The sequence below is a fragment of the Melanotaenia boesemani genome, chromosome 7, assembly GCF_017639745.1.
Source record: "Melanotaenia boesemani isolate fMelBoe1 chromosome 7, fMelBoe1.pri, whole genome shotgun sequence".
NCBI classification, from domain to species: domain Eukaryota; kingdom Metazoa; phylum Chordata; class Actinopteri; order Atheriniformes; family Melanotaeniidae; genus Melanotaenia; species Melanotaenia boesemani.
In genome coordinates this window covers 24,378,373-24,397,784 of record NC_055688.1, presented here as the reverse complement: position 1 = coordinate 24,397,784, position 19,412 = coordinate 24,378,373, and the positions used below count along the sequence as shown (strand labels likewise).

Genomic DNA, 19,412 nt, shown 5'->3' with positions numbered 1-19,412 from the left:
ATGTTAAAAAAATTTATCCTCTGTTTGATTTTCCCTATGGAGACATGATTAAAAAAAATAAGAAAAAACTGGTCCTCACTAGGTCTTAAATGAGGTAAATACAACCTCAGATTAACAACACAAAATTAAGCCCACATGTGTCAGAAAACAAGCATAAATCGACAGCTTTCAGAGGTAAGTAGCAGCCAGGTAATGCTAATCAAATTTACAAATTGACATTAAGGTGTGAGTTAAAGAAGTACTACTGAAATTTGGCAGATTTTCTCAAAGAGGCTCCAGGAATGTACATAATTGATGTCATTATGCCATAAAAACAAATCAGAAACACATACTTTAAAAAGGACAGAAATTTATTTAGTGCTACTTTAGCACATAACCAAGAAGGAAAATCTATCTAGAAAAAAATATCTAGAGAAGAAAATGCTGCTTCCCATCAATCTGGCAGAGAGTACAAGAATATTCACAAAGAATTTTGAGTCTATCATTATACAGCAAGAAAAATGTCAATGTCAATGTCCCCAGAAGTGGATCCCAACACGTTTACTCCAAGGTCACACCATGCAGTGCACAATGGAACTACCAAATATCCAAGAGCTGCCCTTCAGATCCTACAGGCTTCACTTAGCATGTTAAATGTTCAAGTCTATGGTAGAACAATTAGAGAAAGGCTAAACAAGTATGGCTTGTTTGGAACTAGGAGAAAGTTTTTCTTTCTTTAAAAAAATAAAAATAAAAAAAGCAGAATGACTTAGGTTTTCACCGTTACATGTAAACAAACCACTAAACTTATTGAAGAAAGTATTTTGGGCAGAAGAGACCAAAGTGGAAATGTCTGGTCATATTGCCAAGTACAACTGTGGATGAAAACCAAATGCAGAACAAGCAGTTCATTCCAACTGAAGGGGTGATGATTTGGGCTTGTTTTGCAGCTACAGGACCTGGACACCATGCAGTCACTGAGGTGTTGTACAGTCAAATGTGCAACCATCTGTCTGAAAGCTAAAGTTTTGTTGAAACTGTGACATGCAACAGAACAACAATCAAGCACAACAGTAAATCTATAACAATGAAAAATAAAAGAATCGAGGTGCTGCAACTGTCCAGAGTCCAGACCTCAATATAACTGAAATGCTGTGGTGGGACATTAAGAAAGCTGTGCATAAATGAATGCACATCTCAATGAACTTAAGCAAAATTGTAAAAATTCCTCAACACTGTCAGAGACTGATGAAATAATTGCTGCTAATGTGTTTCGGCATCTGTTGGATCATGAGGTGTACTTGTACTTAACTGAGTACACATTAAATAAAAAGAATCATTATCAATACTGAGACAGAAATTTTAACCCAAGTGCCTATCCCTTCTTTAAGGGAGAAACTCTGCCATCCTCAAACCAGCACGCACTCACAGAGTCTTTGGTTTGTGTGGCAGCAGGAGTGCGAGCTGCCAGTGACAGTTGGTGCCATCACTGATACTGGCTGTCTGCCACCAGGCTTTAACCCTCCTTCCCGGGGAACGAGAATTGCTGTTTATCTGACTTGCTCCAAGTCTGCCAGCACTGCCCTCCCCCACCTACTACTTACCACTGACATCACTGCCCTGTCTGCCCTTTTACCTGCCCCTCCTCAGGGCTCACGTTCAGTCCAAAGCTCCTCTGCTTTCCATTTCACACACAAGTACAGTTACCTGCAAGTTTTGTGCTGCCAAAATCCCCTCTGGTTTAATCTATGGATGCTTAACCTGGCCATTTTCCTGAAATCAAAGCGGGAGAGATGAGCAACACTGAAAATATATTTGTTGTTTTCAGTATCCTTTGATATGATTGGAGGTACTGATATGACTCTTTCAACTGGTTCAAGACACATTGGTTTGATTGGTTTATTAATAAAAGGGAGGGGGGACAAAGTTCATGCAAGAAAGAGGTCTGTGTGGAGAGACATTAATGACATGCTAATGTGGTTTGTCCTTAAAACTATTCCCTCATGGAATTTAAAGGTTCCTCTAATATTTAAAGCTTTTTATGTTTATGAGAAATACCCACTGGACCTTGTTAACTATGGGCTGGGAAAGTTCCCAAACCTCTTCCCATGTTTACAGGGTGAATAACCTTTTAAACCTTAAGGAAAAGGTGGTGTTCCTTTAAAGTGGTCTGAAGGTTGTTTGCTAGATTTTTGCATTTAACCTTTAATTAAAAAAAAATTATATGTTGCTATGTTACTATATGCATTAGCCTCATATGCTAACATGTTAGCAAACAGTTGCCAACAGTTAGCCGCCTACATAAAAATGAATCTAAAATTAATATGATATAAGTTATAAGTTATTTTTTTATACTTTTAATTATTTCAGTAAAATATTTACTAAACTTATAGTTTGTTTGTCCTGCTTGTTTGTGAACAGCTGATGTATTTTTAAAATGCCTCTTACTTAAAATGCCTTAAAATGCAGACATGCTCATAAAAACCAACACTGACCACTCACAGACACACTGGTCAGACTAGCATCATCATAGCATCCCATTTAAGAGTGTAATCACTGTCATCAGCCCTGCCTGTGGCAGGTCTGCTCAGGAACAGTTAATCCAGTTCAGCATGTCCTTGTTAACCTTCAATGACCCCGCTGTCTGTGTGGCAGCAGTCTGTCTCTTGTGCCACTCAAGCATGAAGCCTGGCCTCGGACCTTTCTGTTACCTTGGTGACCACCCACCAACCCCTCTCTAACTTGGACCCATTGCCCCTCAGCTCATCTGAGCTGTGTCCTCACAATATCTTCTTCAGTACATATGGTGGGGAATCTGGTGCATAATCTCCATAATAATCTAATCTAATAATAAGCAATAATCTCACAATCTCTAACTTTTATCAAGAACATTCAAGATTTAACCAGAATGTCCAAATCTACATTAAAAAAGTTTGATTTTGCCAAAACAGTATTTAGAAATTGAAGAAATTATAACACTAAACTGGCCTGACTGCAGTTTAAACAAAAAGTCTCTAAAAATTAAATGTCACACTTGCAGTCATTTTCCTTACCAGTTGTAGTAAACATATCCAGGTCATCTCAGCTGACATCTGGATCCAGATGTCAGCTTGCATTATTGTCTCTAAACCCCTGATATAACATCCAGAGGGTTCTCTTGTGTGGAAGGTTTATTGAGGTTTTACTAAATGTCTGACTCCTAACCAGTTTTTGTGATCACTTAAAATACTATTTTCTTGCCTTTCTGTCTATTTTTTATGTCTGAATATAAAAAGGAAGCAATACAATATTTAATTATGTGGGAAACTCTTTTAAACTAACATGAAAATGGCTCAAAAGCACAAAGTGGTGTGAAAGCTGTTGAAAGCATGAATAAATAAATAATTAATTATAATAATTTATTCATTAAAATCCACATCTTTCTGAAGATAGCATAACAAACAAGTAAACATAGCCAATGCATTAAGTGAGAAAAATTTTATGCTTGTTGAAAACTATTTATTTATTTATTGTTTTTTTTTTTCATTTTAGACCTAAACTCACTGTAGATCTTACAAGCTTACTATGTGTAAGAGAGTGATTATTAAACATTTCCTGATTGAGACTAATTGACTTTGCCCCCTGTAGAGGGCAGGGTAGTGGACTTGAAGACCCCAACATGATTAAGGCTTACAACCAGTCAATATGATAATGATCATTGTCATTTATCACAGGCATTAGATGTGTCCAATCAGTTGCAGCAACACTTATGTCTGCCTCTGTTGACCTGGTGCCTCTGTCCTGTCCCACCCCCTCTTCACTGTGCAGACACAGCGTTGCTTAGCAACCAAAGAGCAGCCTATGGAGATCACACACTCATACGTGCAGTTTCTCTCACACACACTAGCAAAATCTAGAAAATCTGAGGGAGGAGGATAATGTCATTTCACTCCACCTCTCCATCACAACCTGTGACTTCATAAAAAATATGGAACCATAATTGAACCCCTCAGCCTGAAGGAGATCCAAACAACTGGAGCCCAGTTGCTGCTCTCCTCTACAGTCCCACACAAATCAAAAACGTGCCATCATCAAGCTCTCAGAAGAGAGCAGTTCCTACACTTGACTGTACATCTTTTGAAGCCAACAGCATCTTTAAGAGAAATTCTTTACACACATATCCATGCCCAGCACATCCCTATAAATATTTTGCAGTTTTTGACTGAACGCCAATAAATTAAAGTCCAGCTGCCATGAAAACAGCATTTCTATGAAGCAAAGAGCTTTAGGAGATGAACGTTAAAAGCTCTGCAGCCTCTGCGCAGTCTAACACTGTTAGCACATTAAGTGAGTGCTTAAATACAGTCAGCAGATGATGGATCAACCAGTGCCTTGAGCGGGAGACAGCAGTGTAATTCCCAGAGGGTAGGGTGGGGGAGTGGGGGGGGGGTCTGTAAAGTAATGGCAACCTGGATGAAACCCGACTCCTGGGAGCAGCAGCACTGGGAAGATTATGGGCAACCTTAGGGTAATGCCAAATCCCTTACAACACCAATACACACACTGAAAACCAGTATGCAAATACAACCACGTGCATAAAATAAAGTACACACAAGCATGTTAGAAAATGAAAAAAAAAATTAAATCCTCTTATTTTTATATATATATATATATATATATATATATATATATGCATGACATGTTTGGGGAGGGTGAAGTTAATGCATGTCAGGGGGCTCATTTGACTACATGTGGATGGGATGGTGATGAAATAGCTCTTAGAAATGAAGGCAGGGAGGTGGCATTTTAATGGTAAATTTTCATTTGTTGCAATTTTCTTGTGAGTTAACATAAAGCTGCAGTCTGGAGGGCAAGGTAAATTAACTCATGTGAGGTGAAAAAGTAGTATATTTTAGCGTTACCCCTGCTGAAATATAAAATGGGAACACTTTGACCTGGTGACAGACAATGACTGCCACATGATGACCAAATCACTGGAGTAATGGCCTGTGGAGCAATTAGATTTAGGATTTAATCTGGTTTCCCTAAATGCCAGAGAACAATACATCAGTAAAACACTTCAGCATTTCAGATTAGGTTCACTGATATAGTATCCACATATGCAAAGTTTTTTTTATTTAAATCATTCATACTGAAGGCTTTCTAGCCTGGTCATCTGTTTGTTGCCTTTCTCCTCTGAGACAAAGCTGCTTAGACTTGAAAGGAGATTACATGCAGCTAAATATACAAACAGAAAACACTGCATGACCACTACCTGAGTACACACACAAACACATATATTTTTACAGAGACCCAAATCTGCATATAGATTTGTTTCTGTCTCAACGCTTTCATCCACATATACAATATTTACACACAGTGCATACTATTGGAAGGTTTGTGAAAAGCTGCAGCTTTATTCAGTAGGGACTCTGTCCTGTCATACAAGTGCATCTGAGATCTGAATCACAATTTATAGATATAAAAACTGGTTAAATGAGACATGTAAACATTGTTTACCTCCCTGAAGTTAGTTTAAAGTTGGAGTTTGGTTGTGTATTATTAACCATGTTCAGTTTTTAAAGAGTGAGAAGAAGACCCAGAGCGACACAGGCTCAGGTGACCTTTACGGGGGAGGGGAGGTCACAGGATGTTATCTTTCAATAGGGAAACCATGGACTCAGCAACCTGGGGAATACATGCAGAGAGCCTGGCCAGGTCTCACTCAGCAGTACAGACTGTGTGTGAAAGACAGAGACGGGAACAAATATCCGAACAACCTCCACACAACCCACGTGCTCAAGGCATTTTTAGACCGATGTGTAAAAATAGATCCAGAGGTTCAACCAAAGTGATAAAGAGGTTTTAACAGTCCACTCGGGACTGGGTTAACTCAGAACGTCTGCAGTTAAGAGCAAAAAATAATCTGTGTTCCCACAGTATTTTCATCCTAATATATGGAGGGATGGTAAATCAGAAAAAGGGAAAACAAAAACTATTTTCACTGTACACATTAACAGAACTCTCGATTCAGTCTTCCATTAGGATGGAGGGTTTTTCAGGGATAATGTGTCCTGACCAATGACAATGTTAAAGAAAATGTTAGGCTTGTACAAATGTTGACCTATCCCACTGGTGCGTTTGAGACAGGAACAACAGAGCACTTTAAAAGGTAACTATGATGATAAATTAATCTAATATTTTCACATATTCAAACTAAACAAACTGTGAATAAATACTTAAAAACATAAAGCAACATAGAGCACCTGAAGAACCCTCTCCTAAGATTATTTCAGAGGTCCAACTAAAAACCCTTGTCCTCAGTTACTGCCTTGCTCATGAGTTTCTTCCCCACTGATTTTCAATTTTTAACTTTTTAATAATTTCTTTTTTTTGCCACTGCTAAACATTTATCTTTAAGTTCTAAAAAGAGGGCTGGTTTTTTCCAGATACTTTGCATTTATTAATCTATTTAAATAATTCACCCATGGTCTTTTTTTCCAGAGCTTCCTGTCTTTTTTGTACCATTTTTACTTTTTTCAGTCAACCCATAGCATAAACAAAAATTGTCACCTTAGAAGTCTGGAAGATGGATATTATCAGAAAAAAAGTCCATTTGTGATTGGCTGGACATTGAATGCTGATAGTAATAATTCACCAAGGCAGAGGTTATGTTTTCAGCAGCCTCCGTCCGTTAGCAACATAAACATAATGGATGGATTTTGATTAGTTTCGGGAAATGTACGAAACAAAATAAAAGAACAAGTGATTACATTTTGAGGATGAACCGGATAACTGTCTGGATCCAGGATTTTTATTTTTTTTAAAGAATTCTTTACTATTCGGAGATGGGGATTACAAGATGACATCATGGTAGATGTTACAATCCAAAAATGTTTAACTTGGAGCATTTTGATATTCTGGATATGGAGACCCAGAAGGTTAAAAATATAGAGGGTACTGGTAGATTTTCACATATTCAAACTAAACAGCAAGAGAGCAGGTCAGTTTGTGCAAACATGTCAAACCAAGGACTCCCATTTAGATTTTGCCTGCTAAGCACATGCGTCCAGACCAATTCTTGTAAGAAATGGTGTGATGACAAAAGTGCATGCATCTAGGAAAATGGTTTAAAAATATATAGGACACCAGGTAAAACATGCTGAGAGCAACACTTGCAATAAAGATCTGAAAGTCATTCAAAGCCATTGCTGTGTACACCTTTTGCATACACACACTACCCCCTGGTGGCTGTAAAAGAACAGTACCACAATGTTAAATTAAAACATTTCTGGGTTTTACAATCATTTTTATTTCACTTTTCAGAAACAGGATGCAAAAAAGCACAGTCTCCTTTAATGTACTTGCATTTAACAATACAGTCAAAATAAAGTTTTGCTGAGATTTTAAGCACAACTTTGATGTAAGCGACGCTCTATTCTACGCCTGCATACCACATCTAAATCTAAAACCATTGACACTCTACAGAAACAAGAACTTTGTAGTTCTGTCACTTTAAGTAACGCAAATAAGTATAATGACTTTTCAAATATAGAGAAGAACATCGCTGGAAGTTAAAGTAATCACGTTTTTCATAACAACACTTGCTATTCATGGATAATTCACAGATTAATTACTATGACCATTTTACAATACACTGGAGACATTTGTTTTAGAGACCTACTATTCTTATCATGACCCAAACTAAATAAACTGAAGACAGTCCAATTTCTTTACTTGTACATTAAAAGATTTGGATCACTTGATCAAATTTCACACCAAAAACAACTAAAATCCTTCCGAACTGGTTAAAGTGCTCAGTAATAAATTATGTTCAGAGGATTTAGTTTAAGAACAAAATTAAACTATTTTTTTTAAATGGGACTGGGGCCTATGTCAGGCTCAGGCTGATCATCTATGTAGTAGGGATCGCCTTGATGGACTCTATGATTGTGCACCCTCAGGTTCCCTCTATGGGCAAATCTCTTTCCACACTCTGTGCAAGCAAAGGGTCTCTTCCCCATGTGAACATCCCTCTGGTGGGCTCTCAAGTTGCCACTGCGGGCAAAACGTTTGCCACACTGAGCACAGCCAAAAGGCCGCTCCCCTGTGTGTGTGCGAGTGTGCACAGTGAGCTCAGATGGAGTGAGGAAGCTCTTATCACAAAACTGACAGGGATGAAGTCTGACTCCTGTGTGGCGTAAAAGGTGCCTGCGCTGATGGGAGGGGTAGGTGAAACACTTAGTGCAGTATGGGCAGGTGTAAGGTCGTCCATTACCTCCAGTGAGAGCTGGAGGGTGACCAAGGGCATTTATGTTTCGTAGAGCAAGTGATTGTGAATTTGACTGTGGACGCAGAGGGTTTCTGTTGCCAAAATTTGTCACTCTTCGTGTGTGACTGATGCAGTCTCTCACACCTCCATCGTCTCTGGTTCGCCATGGCGAGACATCAGAGGGGGTTTGTGATTGATCCTGCTGGGTATCCCTCAGTCCCATATCGTGACCATGCACTGAGTTCTGACAAGAGCTTTGGTTTTCAGGATCCTGGTTCAAGAAAGAGAATGAGTTATCATCTTCATTGCTTGTCTCATCTGATCCAAAGCCAGGTTGGAAACAGGATGGATCTGTGCCAGTGCTGCTGCTCGCTGGAGCTGAGCAACCATCTCCATCTGCCTGATGGTTCTCCAGATCTGCTACCCCATTTCGAGTGGTATCCAGCCCTGGTAACCACTCTCCTGGTTGAGGGAGGCTGGGATCAGGTCTAGGAGAGCAACGTCCACTCTGGGAGATGGAGAGAAAGGGGGTGGAGGGTTGATCCTGGATGGATCTGTGGTCTGCGCTGCAACTACTCTGATTCCAGTTGGACACTGTCAAGAAATTAGGGGGGGGGGGAACTCATATACTTTAATAGAATACATAAAATCAAAATAAACATTTAGAAATACATTTTGAATAGGCCACTGAAAAGGCCTAGCAATCAATATTGAGAGAACTGACACTTACATTTGGTTTTGGTTTGCGTAGCAGACAGGCCATCGATCCGCCTCTGGTCTCCAGCAGCAAGGTTTCCTTCTGTATCTTGGACTGAGAAAGATTCCTGTGTAGATTTAGATCCTCCATGCTGTTAAAAGGAAGAAACAATATTAATATAAAAAGGTAGTAAGATAAAAAAAAAAAGAAAAAAGAAAATAGGCTAGCAGAAAAGTGCAGTAACTGTGTCACACTACAGTGGCTGTTGAGGTACCATGAAGGTTAAATTACTTGAAATTATTAGACAAACTCCAGTTCTGATGAATAGGATGGATAAAATCTAACCTCATGTTTTATAGAAGATCCATCCTGACTTGTTACCTCCTCTTTCAGCCTGCTGAGGCTCCGGTTAAGTCCTTCTGCTGGCTCTGAATGTGAAGAAGCATAATTTTTCATTTTCTGTCATGTGCAAAAACACCTGTGGTGCCAGCTTAGGAATGAGCATGCCAAACAGGGTTGATAGTTTTACACACTTTTCAAATGTCGAGAATTCATTTACAGCCCCACCAAATGTTTTGACCCTACAGTCTTCACAAATATATATTGATCTAACATAAAACTAACTTGCAAACTAAAACCTTGCTTCTTTTTCTTTCCTCCAATTAGCCTTAATCTTATGTCATGTCCAATTCCAAATCAGTATTATTTTTTAACGATTTTTCTAATGCAGACCTTTTACTGGAAATGAAAACTTTTTAATACTGTTTTGATGTTTGTATTAACTGAATACTAGTTCTGACACTGGACCAACATGAGCTATCCACAGAGGGGCTTGAACAAAATCTACTGTAATACCTGATCCTGATACGGTCTGTTGATTCGTGCTGCCCTCTGCGATCCCTGATGACATTTCTCCTTCCTCGCCTCTTCCACCCTTCACTTTCTGCCTCCTCTCCACTTTCTCCAGCTTGCACCGGAGGATGGAGATCTCTTGTGTTTTCTGTGCCAGTTCTGCCTGTTGTTCGCACAGGCTGTTCTCAAAGATCTTGGCTATCTCGCACACAGCGGCTGCCAGAAGAGAGTCCATAACGGTGGCCAGTTGTGCGTGAAAAGCACTCCTCACAGACTCCATGTTTTTGTTTGATACGGTTTTTTTCTCTGAGATTGATTGACGACGGTGTCTTTTTGAGGGCTGGCCTCCTGAGGAAGATGAGGGACTTCTCTGCCTTGACATCTAAATACTATAATGAGGCGTTGCCATGCTACATTGCTGTGATATATGTGATAACCGACGGCTATCTCTCGTGGCAATTGGCTTTCTTTAATCTCGTGGGTAAATTTATCGTCAAAATCGACCAGCGCTCTGTAACAACTACTTTAAAGTTTTGGTATTATTACGGTTGGCGAAGGTTTCTGTTCCAAGCTACGCTGGGGAAAAAACAATACTGTGTAATGCAACTTTTGCATAAAAAAATAAACGGTGACTTTCTAAATAGTTCTAGAAAAAAAGCTAACAAGGCACTAATATGTTGTTTTAATACGGTGTTAACGTTACCTCTGCGTAAGGTGTAAAGAGGGGTGCCGACGAAGCTTAGCTTGTACTAGCCTCTCTTTGCTAGCACTGCCGTTGTCGATGTAAATGAAAGAGAAACCACACAATTCATCGGTCGGCAACAATATCAATTGGGAGTCGGTGGTCAAGTTTCTTCACCAAGCAACATTAAACATATTAATCGGATTCTTTCTCAGAAAAACGCCTTACCGTCTAGCTAGCAGGTTGGCACCTGTGTTATGGTCGTGCTAACAAGTCTCGCGATAAGACAGATTGTAAGTGAGTAGATATGAGAGATGAACTGATCAAACTGTATAACGGACATCTGTGAATACATTCATATATGTGCGTTTTAAAACTGGTAAAAACCCCACAGTAGGGAAAACCAGATATATACAAAACACAATGTAAAAGGTGAATTTATTTTATGTTAATGCTTTAATGGAGCAACACAAGAACAATTTTTCAAGAAATAAATTGAAAGCTGAGGACACATTCCACAAAAAAAAAACTATGCTTCAGATGTTACATGCATCACAGTAAAAGGCAAGTAAAAACTAAACAAAAACTTGTGATTAAATAATAGAGAGGAAAAAAAATCAAGTATAAAGGGTAAAATCATTTGATACAATGCAATGTTATATAACATTTTTTATGACAAAAGAGGGTTAAAAGACCAAATACATTCAAATTAATGCAACAAATATAGGCAAAACTATGAGCTACAACAAACCGACTCCACAATCAGCCAAATTGGGATGATGTCAAAGACTGAATGATGTAGCTGTGGCCCACGGAAGCGCAAGTCATGATAACAGCAAACAACATAAAGTATATGTTGGAAAAAAAAATGGACCTTTACTTAAAAAAATTACTAAGATTATCAACAAATTAGAAATCAGAAAACTGACATTACTGTTGATGAAAAGGGGGCCTTGCAGAAAAAGTTTGGGAACCACTGCTTTAGGACTACTCCCAATGACATTTGGACACATGCTTTTTATGCGTTGTTTTCAAGGAATAAGCTCTCCACACACTGAGTTGGTGTCTTTGGGTTGATGAAATCTTTTTATATGCGTACATAGCCCTGTCTTAAAACGAAAGCTTGCAGGACACAATTTACAGGCAAGTGGCTTTTCTCCTGTGTGGATGCGAAAGTGTTCAATCAATATAGTTTTGTTTTTCAGGATCCGATGACACAAGAGGCAGCTGAAACCTTCTGGGCACCGAGTACCCATTGTGCGCCAATCTTCCAAGTATGTTCTCTGAGCTCTGATTTCATTGGTTTCTTTCCTAGGAGAGACTGAATTCTTTTCATCGTTGTTATCTTCTAAGGGCTTGGTCCATTCAAGGTCTCCGTTTAAATCAATGGAACTGGTGTGGTTTTTGTGTTTTCTCGTCATGTGCACTCTGAGTGCCTGGAGGCGGGAAAATTTCATCAAACATATGTTACAAGTATGCCACAGTTCATGAGAATGACTTTGCAAAGTGGAAGATTTGTTTGCAGCCGCTGCACTTCTTGTGACAACAGTCGTGTGTTTTTTGAGCCGCTTTTGTATCAAATACCTTGTTTCAAAACCTACAGGGGTATTTATTTTTGTCATTTCCCACTGCTGTATGTTTGCTCTGCTCTTCTTTGTGTTCTGCTGGACTCTCTTGCTCTTTTTGTGTCAAATAATTCCTTCTACTCCTTCTACAGCCATCCAAACCTGGTAGATCAGAGTACGCCCATTTCATGTCTTGCAGCAATCTCTTCATGTCATTTCTCATTGCCTTACGTTGGCTTCCCAGACCAGAAACAGTACGTTTTTCATCTCGGATCAGTTTGGACTTTGCAATTAAAAAGAAACTGTAAAAGGAAAATAAACCAAACAATCAAATGGGTGACAGGAATACAACAAACTCATTTAACAAATGTAAGGTACAGCAGGGTTCCATGATTGCCAACTAAAACGCACTAAGCAGTTTACAACCTGTGGAGATGGAGAAAAGATTCCAAAACCTAACCTATTCTTCAAGTGTGAAGGATAGGTTAGTGGTTAATGACTGCCACAAGTCATCCTAAATTTTCAGCTCATGTAGAAAAACTCTAACATTAAAAGTGTTGAAAGATTACCCCAATAAACATTTTTGAAAACAAACAACCCTCTGAACAGCATGCACATGTACACTACACATCCTGTGGTTGCAAACATATAATACACAGTGTTTCTAAAACATGTTATCAAGTACATGAAGGGAGGTTGTAGAAAGATTACTGTAATTAAAATTAAATACCCTCCCTTGTACTAAGAATTACTGTGCATTCAACTTTGAATGACTGGAAAGCTGATAAACAGCCTTGGAAATCACAGTATCACACATCCGTGTTATTGGGTAAATGATGCAACACAAAAAGAAGACATCAGTTTGAGTAGATCCATTTAAAGCATAACACAATTTACAAAATATTTTAGAAGAACTCTTACTTCTCTGGGGTCTCCGGCCAGCATTGGAACACTTGGGGTTGATGTCAGAGTTATGCACCTAAAATAAGGATGTTACATTAAATCTCTAAAAATTTAACATCAAACAAGTACAAAGAAAACACAAAGCTGTGTCTGAATGAGCAGCGAATAGATAAAGTCATTGATCTCATTGTGATTAAATCTAGTTTATTAGCTTGCTATATATTTAAGTTACCGGAGAACATAAGGATATTTATTCAAAGAAAGACGTTGATAAGAGGAGTGTGATGATGAGTGTAATTCCTGTTTGTGATACATTCATGTCTGACACTCTTATAGGTCGACCTGCACATTCAGAGGACATCCCAGTAAGTCTAGTTAATGCAAGACACAATTACCCCATCAAACTGTGAATAAATACTTAAAAACATAAAGCAACATAGAGCACCTGAAGAACCCTCTCCTAAGATTATTTCAGAGGTCCAACTAAAAACCCTTTTCCTCAGTTACTGCCTTGCTCATGAGTTTCTTCCCCACTCATTTTCAGTTTTTAACTTTTTAATAATTTCTTTTTTTTGCCACTGCTTAACATTTATCTTTAAGTTCTAAAAAGAGGGCTTGTTTTTCAGATACTTTGCATTTAATAATCTATTTAAATAATTCACCCATGGTCTTTTTTCCAGAGTTTCCTGCCTTTTTTGTACCATTTTTACTTTTTTCAGTCAACCCATAGCATAAACAAGAATTGTCACCTTAGAAGTCTGGAAGAGGGATATTATCAGAAAAAAAGTCCATTTGTGATTGGCTGGACATTGAATGCTGATAGTAATAATTCACCAAGGCAGAGGTTATGTTTTCAGCAGCCTCCGTCCGTTAGCAACATAAACATAATGGATGGATTTTGATTAGTTTCGGGAAATGTGCGAAACAAAATAAAAGAACAAGTGATTACATTTTGAGGATGAACCGGATAACTGTCTGGATCCAGGATTTTTATTTTTTTTAAAGAATTCTTTACTATTCGGAGATGGGGATTACAAGATGACATCATGGTAGATGTTACAATCCAACAACGTTTAACTTGGAGCATTTTGATATTCTGGATATGGAGACCCAGAAGGTTCAAAATAGAGGGTACTGGTAGATTTTCACATATTTAAACTAAACAGCAAGAGAGCAGGTCAGTTTGTGCAAACATGTCAAACCAAGGACTCCCATTTATATTTTGCCTGCTAAGCACATGCGTCCAGACCAATTCTTGTAAGAAATGGTGTGATGACAAAAGTGCATGCATCGGGGAAAATGGTTTAAAAATATATAGAACACCAGGTAAAACATGCTGAGAGCAACACTTGCAATTAAGATCTGAAAGCCATTCAAAGCCATTGCTGTACACCTTTTGCATACATACACTACCCCCTGGTGGCTGTAAAAGAACAGTACCACAATGTTAAATTAAAACATTTCTGGGTTTTACAATCATTTTTATTTCACTTTTCAGAAACAGGATGCAAAAAAGCACAGTCTCCTTTAATGTACTTGCATTTAACAATACAGTCAAAATAAAGTTTTGCTGAGATTTTAAGCACAACTTTGATGTAAGCGACGCTCTATTCTACGCCTGCATACCACATCTAAATCTAAAACCATTGACACTCTACAGAAACAAGAACTTTGTAGTTCTGTCACTTTAAGTAACGCAAATAAGTATAATGACTTTTCAGAATATAGAGAAGAACATCGCTGGAAGTTAAAGTAATCACGTTTTTCATAACAACACTTGCTATTCATGGATAATTCACAGATTAATTACTATGACCATTTTACAATACACTGGAGACATTTGTTTTAGAGACCTACTATTCTTATCATGACCCAAACTAAATAAACTGAAGACAGTCCAATTTCTTTACTTGTACATTAAAAGATTTGGATCACTTGATCAAATTTCACACCAAAAACAACTAAAATCCTTCCGAACTGGTTAAAGTGCTCAGTAATAAATTATGTTCAGAGGATTTAGTTTAAGAACAAAATTAAACTATTTTTTTTTAAATGGGACTGGGGCCTATGTCAGGCTCAGGCTGATCATCTATGTAGTAGGGATCGCCTTGATGGACTCTATGATTGTGCACCCTCAGGTTCCCTCTATGGGCAAATCTCTTTCCACACTCTGTGCAAGCAAAGGGTCTCTTCCCCATGTGAACATCCCTCTGGTGGGCTCTCAAGTTGCCACTGCGGGCAAAACGTTTGCCACACTGAGCACAGCCAAAAGGCCGCTCCCCTGTGTGTGTGCGAGTGTGCACAGTGAGCTCAGATGGAGTGAGGAAGCTCTTATCACAAAACTGACAGGGATGAAGTCTGACTCCTGTGTGGCGTAAAAGGTGCCTGCGCTGATGGGAGGGGTAGGTGAAACACTTAGTGCAGTATGGGCAGGTGTAAGGTCGTCCATTACCTCCAGTGAGAGCTGGAGGGTGACCAAGGGCATTTATGTTTCGTAGAGCAAGTGATTGTGAATTTGACTGTGGACGCAGAGGGTTTCTGTTGCCAAAATTTGTCACTCTTCGTGTGTGACTGATGCAGTCTCTCACACCTCCATCGTCTCTGGTTCGCCATGGCGAGACATCAGAGGGGGTTTGTGATTGATCCTGCTGGGTATCCCTCAGTCCCATATCGTGACCATGCACTGAGTTCTGACAAGAGCTTTGGTTTTCAGGATCCTGGTTCAAGAAAGAGAATGAGTTATCATCTTCATTGCTTGTCTCATCTGATCCAAAGCCAGGTTGGAAACAGGATGGATCTGTGCCAGTGCTGCTGCTCGCTGGAGCTGAGCAACCATTTCCATCTGCCTGATGGTTCTCCAGATCTGCTACCCCATTTCGAGTGGTATCCAGCCCTGGTAACCACTCTCCTGGTTGAGGGAGGCTGGGATCAGGTCTAGGAGAGCAACGTCCACTCTGGGAGATGGAGAGAAAGGGGGTGGAGGGTTGATCCTGGATGGATCTGTGGTCTGCACTGCAACTACTCTGATTCCAGTTGGACACTGTCAAGAAATTAGGGGGGGGGGGGGGGGGGGGGGGGGACTCATATACTTTAATAGAATACATAAAATCAAAATAAACATTTAGAAATACATTTTAAATAGGCCACTGAAAAGGCCTAGCAATCAATATTGAGAGAACTGACACTTACATTTGGTTTTGGTTTGCGTAGCAGACAGGCCATCGATCCGCCTCTGGTCTCCAGCAGCAAGGTTTCCTTCTGTATCTTGGACTGAGAAAGATTCCTGTGTAGATTTAGATCCTCCATGCTGTTAAAAGGAAGAAACAATATTAATATAAAAAGGTAGTAAGATAAAAAAAAAAAAGAAAAAAGAAAATAGGCTAGCAGAAAAGTGCAGTAACTGTGTCACACTACAGTGGCTGTTGAGATACCATGAAGGTTAAATTACTTGAAATTATTAGACAAACTCCAGTTCTAATGAATAGGATGGATAAAATCTAACCTCGTGTTTTATAGAAGATCCATCCTGACTTGTTACCTCCTCTTTCAGCCTGCTGAGGCTCCGGTTAAGTCCTTCTGCTGGCTCTGAATGTGAAGAAGCATAATTTTTCATTTTCTGTCATGTGCAAAAACACCTGTGGTGCCAGCTTAGGAATGAGCATGCCAAACAGGGTTGATAGTTTTACACACTTTTCAAATGTCGAGAATTCATTTACAGCCCCACCAAATGTTTTGACTCTACAGTCTTCACAAATATATATTGATCTAACATAAAACTAACTTGCAAACTAAAACCTTGCTTCTTTTTCTTTCCTCCAATTAGCCTTAATCTTATGTCATGTCCAAATCCAAATCAGTATTATTTTTTAACAATTTTTCTAATGCAGACCTTTTACTGGAAATGAAAACTTTTTAATACTGTTTTGATGTTTGTATTAACTGAATACTAGTTCTGACACTGGACCAACATGAGCTATCCACAGAGGGGCTTGAACAAAATCTACTGTAATACCTGATCCTGCTAGGGTCTGTTGATTCGTGCTGCCCTCTGCGATCCCTGATGACATTTCTCCTTCCTCGCCTCTTCCACCCTTCACTTTCTGCCTCCTCTCCACTTTCTCCAGCTTGCACCGGAGGATGGAGATCTCTTGTGTTTTCTGTGCCAGTTCTGCCTGTTGTTCGCACAGGCTGTTCTCAAAGATCTTGACTATCTCGCACACAGCGGCTGCAAGCAGCGAGTCCATAACAGTGGCCAGTTGTGCGTGAAAAGCACTCCTCACAGACTCCATGTCTTTGTTTGATACGGTTTTTTTTCTCTGAGATTGATTGACGACGTCTTTTTGAGGGTTGGCCTCTAGAGGAAGATGAGGGACTTCTCTGCCTTGACATCTACAGGGTGTGCAGAATTATTAGGCAAGTTGTATTTTTGAGGATTCATTTTACTATAGAACAACAACTATGTTCGCAATGAACACAAAAGACTCAAATATCAAAGCTGAATATTTTTGGAAGGTGGAGTGGGGCTTTTTTAGTTTTAGTATCTTAGGAGGATATCAGTGTGTGCAGGTGACTATTACTGTGTGCATAATAATTAGACAACTTAACAAAAACCAAATATATACCCATTTCACTTATTTTCACCAGGGAAACCAATATAACAACTCAAAATTTACAAATATACATTTCTGGCATTCAAAAACAAAACAAAAACAAATCAGTGACCAATATAACCACCTTTCTTTGCGAGGACACTCAAAAGCCTGCCATCCATAGATTCTGTCAGTGTCTTGATCTGTTCACGATCAACATTGCGTGCAGCAGCAACCACAGCCTCCCAGACACTGTTCAGAGAGGTGTACTGTTTTCCCTCCCTGTAGATCTCACATTTGATGAGGGACCACAGGTTCTCTATGGGGTTAAGATCAGGTGAACAAGGAGGCCATGTCATTATTTTTTCTTCTTTTAGACCATTTCTGGCCAGCCACGCAGTGGAGTACTTGGATGCATGTGATGGAGCATTGTCCTGCATCAAAATCATGTTTTTCTTGAACGATGCTGACTTCTTCCTGTACCACTGCTTGGAGGTGTCTTCCAGAAACTGGCAGTAGGACTGGGAGTTGAGCTTGACTCCATCCTCAACCCCAAAAGGTCCCACAAGCTCATCTTTGATGATACCAGCCCATACCAGTACCCCACCTCCACCTTGCTGGCGTCTGAGTCGGAGTGGAGCTTTCTGCCCTGTACTGATCCAGCCAAGGCCCATCCATCTGGCCCATCAAGACTCACTCTCATTTCATCAGTCCATAAAACCTTAGAAAAATCAGTCGTATGTTATTTCTTGGCCCAGGCTTGACGTTTTTTCTTGTGTGTCTTGTTCGGTGGTGGTCGTTTTTCAGCCTTCCTTACCTTGGCCATGTCCCTGAGTATTGCACACCTTGTGCTTCTTGGCACTCCAGTGATGTTGCAGCTCTGAAATATGGCTAAACTGGTGGCCAATGGCATCTTGGCAGCTTCACCCTTGATTTTCCTCAGTTCATGGGCAGTTATTTTGCGCCTTGTTTTTTCAACACGCTTCTTGCGACCCTGTTGACTATTTTGAATGAAACGCTTGATTGTTCGATGATCACGCCTCAAAAGCTTGGCAATTTCAAGAGTGCTGCATCCCTCTGCAAGACATCTCACTATTTTTGACTTTTCAGAGTCCGTCAAATCTCTCTTCTGACCCATTTTGCCAAAAGAATGGAAGTTGTCTAACAATTATGCACACCTGATATAGGGTGTTGATGTCATTAGACCACACCCCTTCTCATTACAGAGATGCACATTACCTGATATGCTTAATTGGTAGTAGGCCTTCAAGCCTGTACCGGTTGGAGTAGGACAACATGAATAAAGAGGATGATGTGGTCAAAATACTCATTTGCCTAATAATTCTGCACACCCTGTAAATACTATAATGAGGCGTTGCCATGCTACATTGCTGTGATATATGTAATAACCGACGGCTATCTCTCGTGGCAATTGGCTTTCTTTAACCTCGTAGGTAGATTTATCGTCACAATCGACCCGCGCACTGTTACAACTACTTTAAAGTTTAGGTATTATTACGGTTGGCGAAGATTTCTGTTCCAAGCTACGCTGGGGGAAAAAACAATACTGTGTAATGCAACTTTTGCATAAAAAAAAAAAATAAATAAACGGTGACTTTCTAAATAGTTCTAGACAAAAAAGCTAACAAGGCACTAATATGTTGTTTTAATACGGTGTTAACGTTACCTCTGCGTAAGGTGTAAAGAGGGGTGCCGACGAAGCTTAGCTTGTACTAGCCTCTCTTTGCTAGCACTGCCGTTGTCGATGTAAATAAAAGAGAAACCACACAATTCATCGGTCGGCAACAATATCAATTGGGAGTCGGTGGTCAAGTTTCTTCACCAAGCAACATTAAACATATTAATCGGATTCTTTCTCAGAAAAACGCCTTAC

The 19,412-nt window shown here is 39.5% G+C and overlaps 2 protein-coding genes across 2 annotated transcripts; both read right to left on the bottom strand.

Annotated features, from left to right (window-relative positions):
- Positions 1 to 7,250: 7,250 nt before the first annotated feature.
- Positions 7,251 to 19,213, bottom strand: LOC121642847 (zinc finger and SCAN domain-containing protein 5A-like). The gene is made up of 5 exons (XM_041989854.1): positions 18,921 to 19,213; positions 9,783 to 10,208; positions 9,273 to 9,355; positions 8,961 to 9,078; positions 7,251 to 8,824 (listed from the first exon to the last, which is right to left on the bottom strand). Exons 2-5 carry the CDS (start codon positions 10,159 to 10,161, stop codon positions 7,833 to 7,835), a joined length of 1,572 nt encoding a protein of 523 aa, XP_041845788.1. The 5' UTR covers positions 10,162 to 10,208; positions 18,921 to 19,213; the 3' UTR covers positions 7,251 to 7,832.
- On the bottom strand, positions 14,394 to 19,351 carry LOC121642851 (oocyte zinc finger protein XlCOF7.1-like). Its single transcript, XM_041989859.1, has 5 exons — positions 19,206 to 19,351; positions 16,942 to 17,318; positions 16,432 to 16,514; positions 16,119 to 16,236; positions 14,394 to 15,969 (listed from the first exon to the last, which is right to left on the bottom strand). Exons 2-5 carry the CDS (start codon positions 17,216 to 17,218, stop codon positions 14,978 to 14,980), a joined length of 1,470 nt encoding a protein of 489 aa, XP_041845793.1. The 5' UTR covers positions 17,219 to 17,318; positions 19,206 to 19,351; the 3' UTR covers positions 14,394 to 14,977.
- Positions 19,352 to 19,412: the final 61 nt, after the last annotated feature.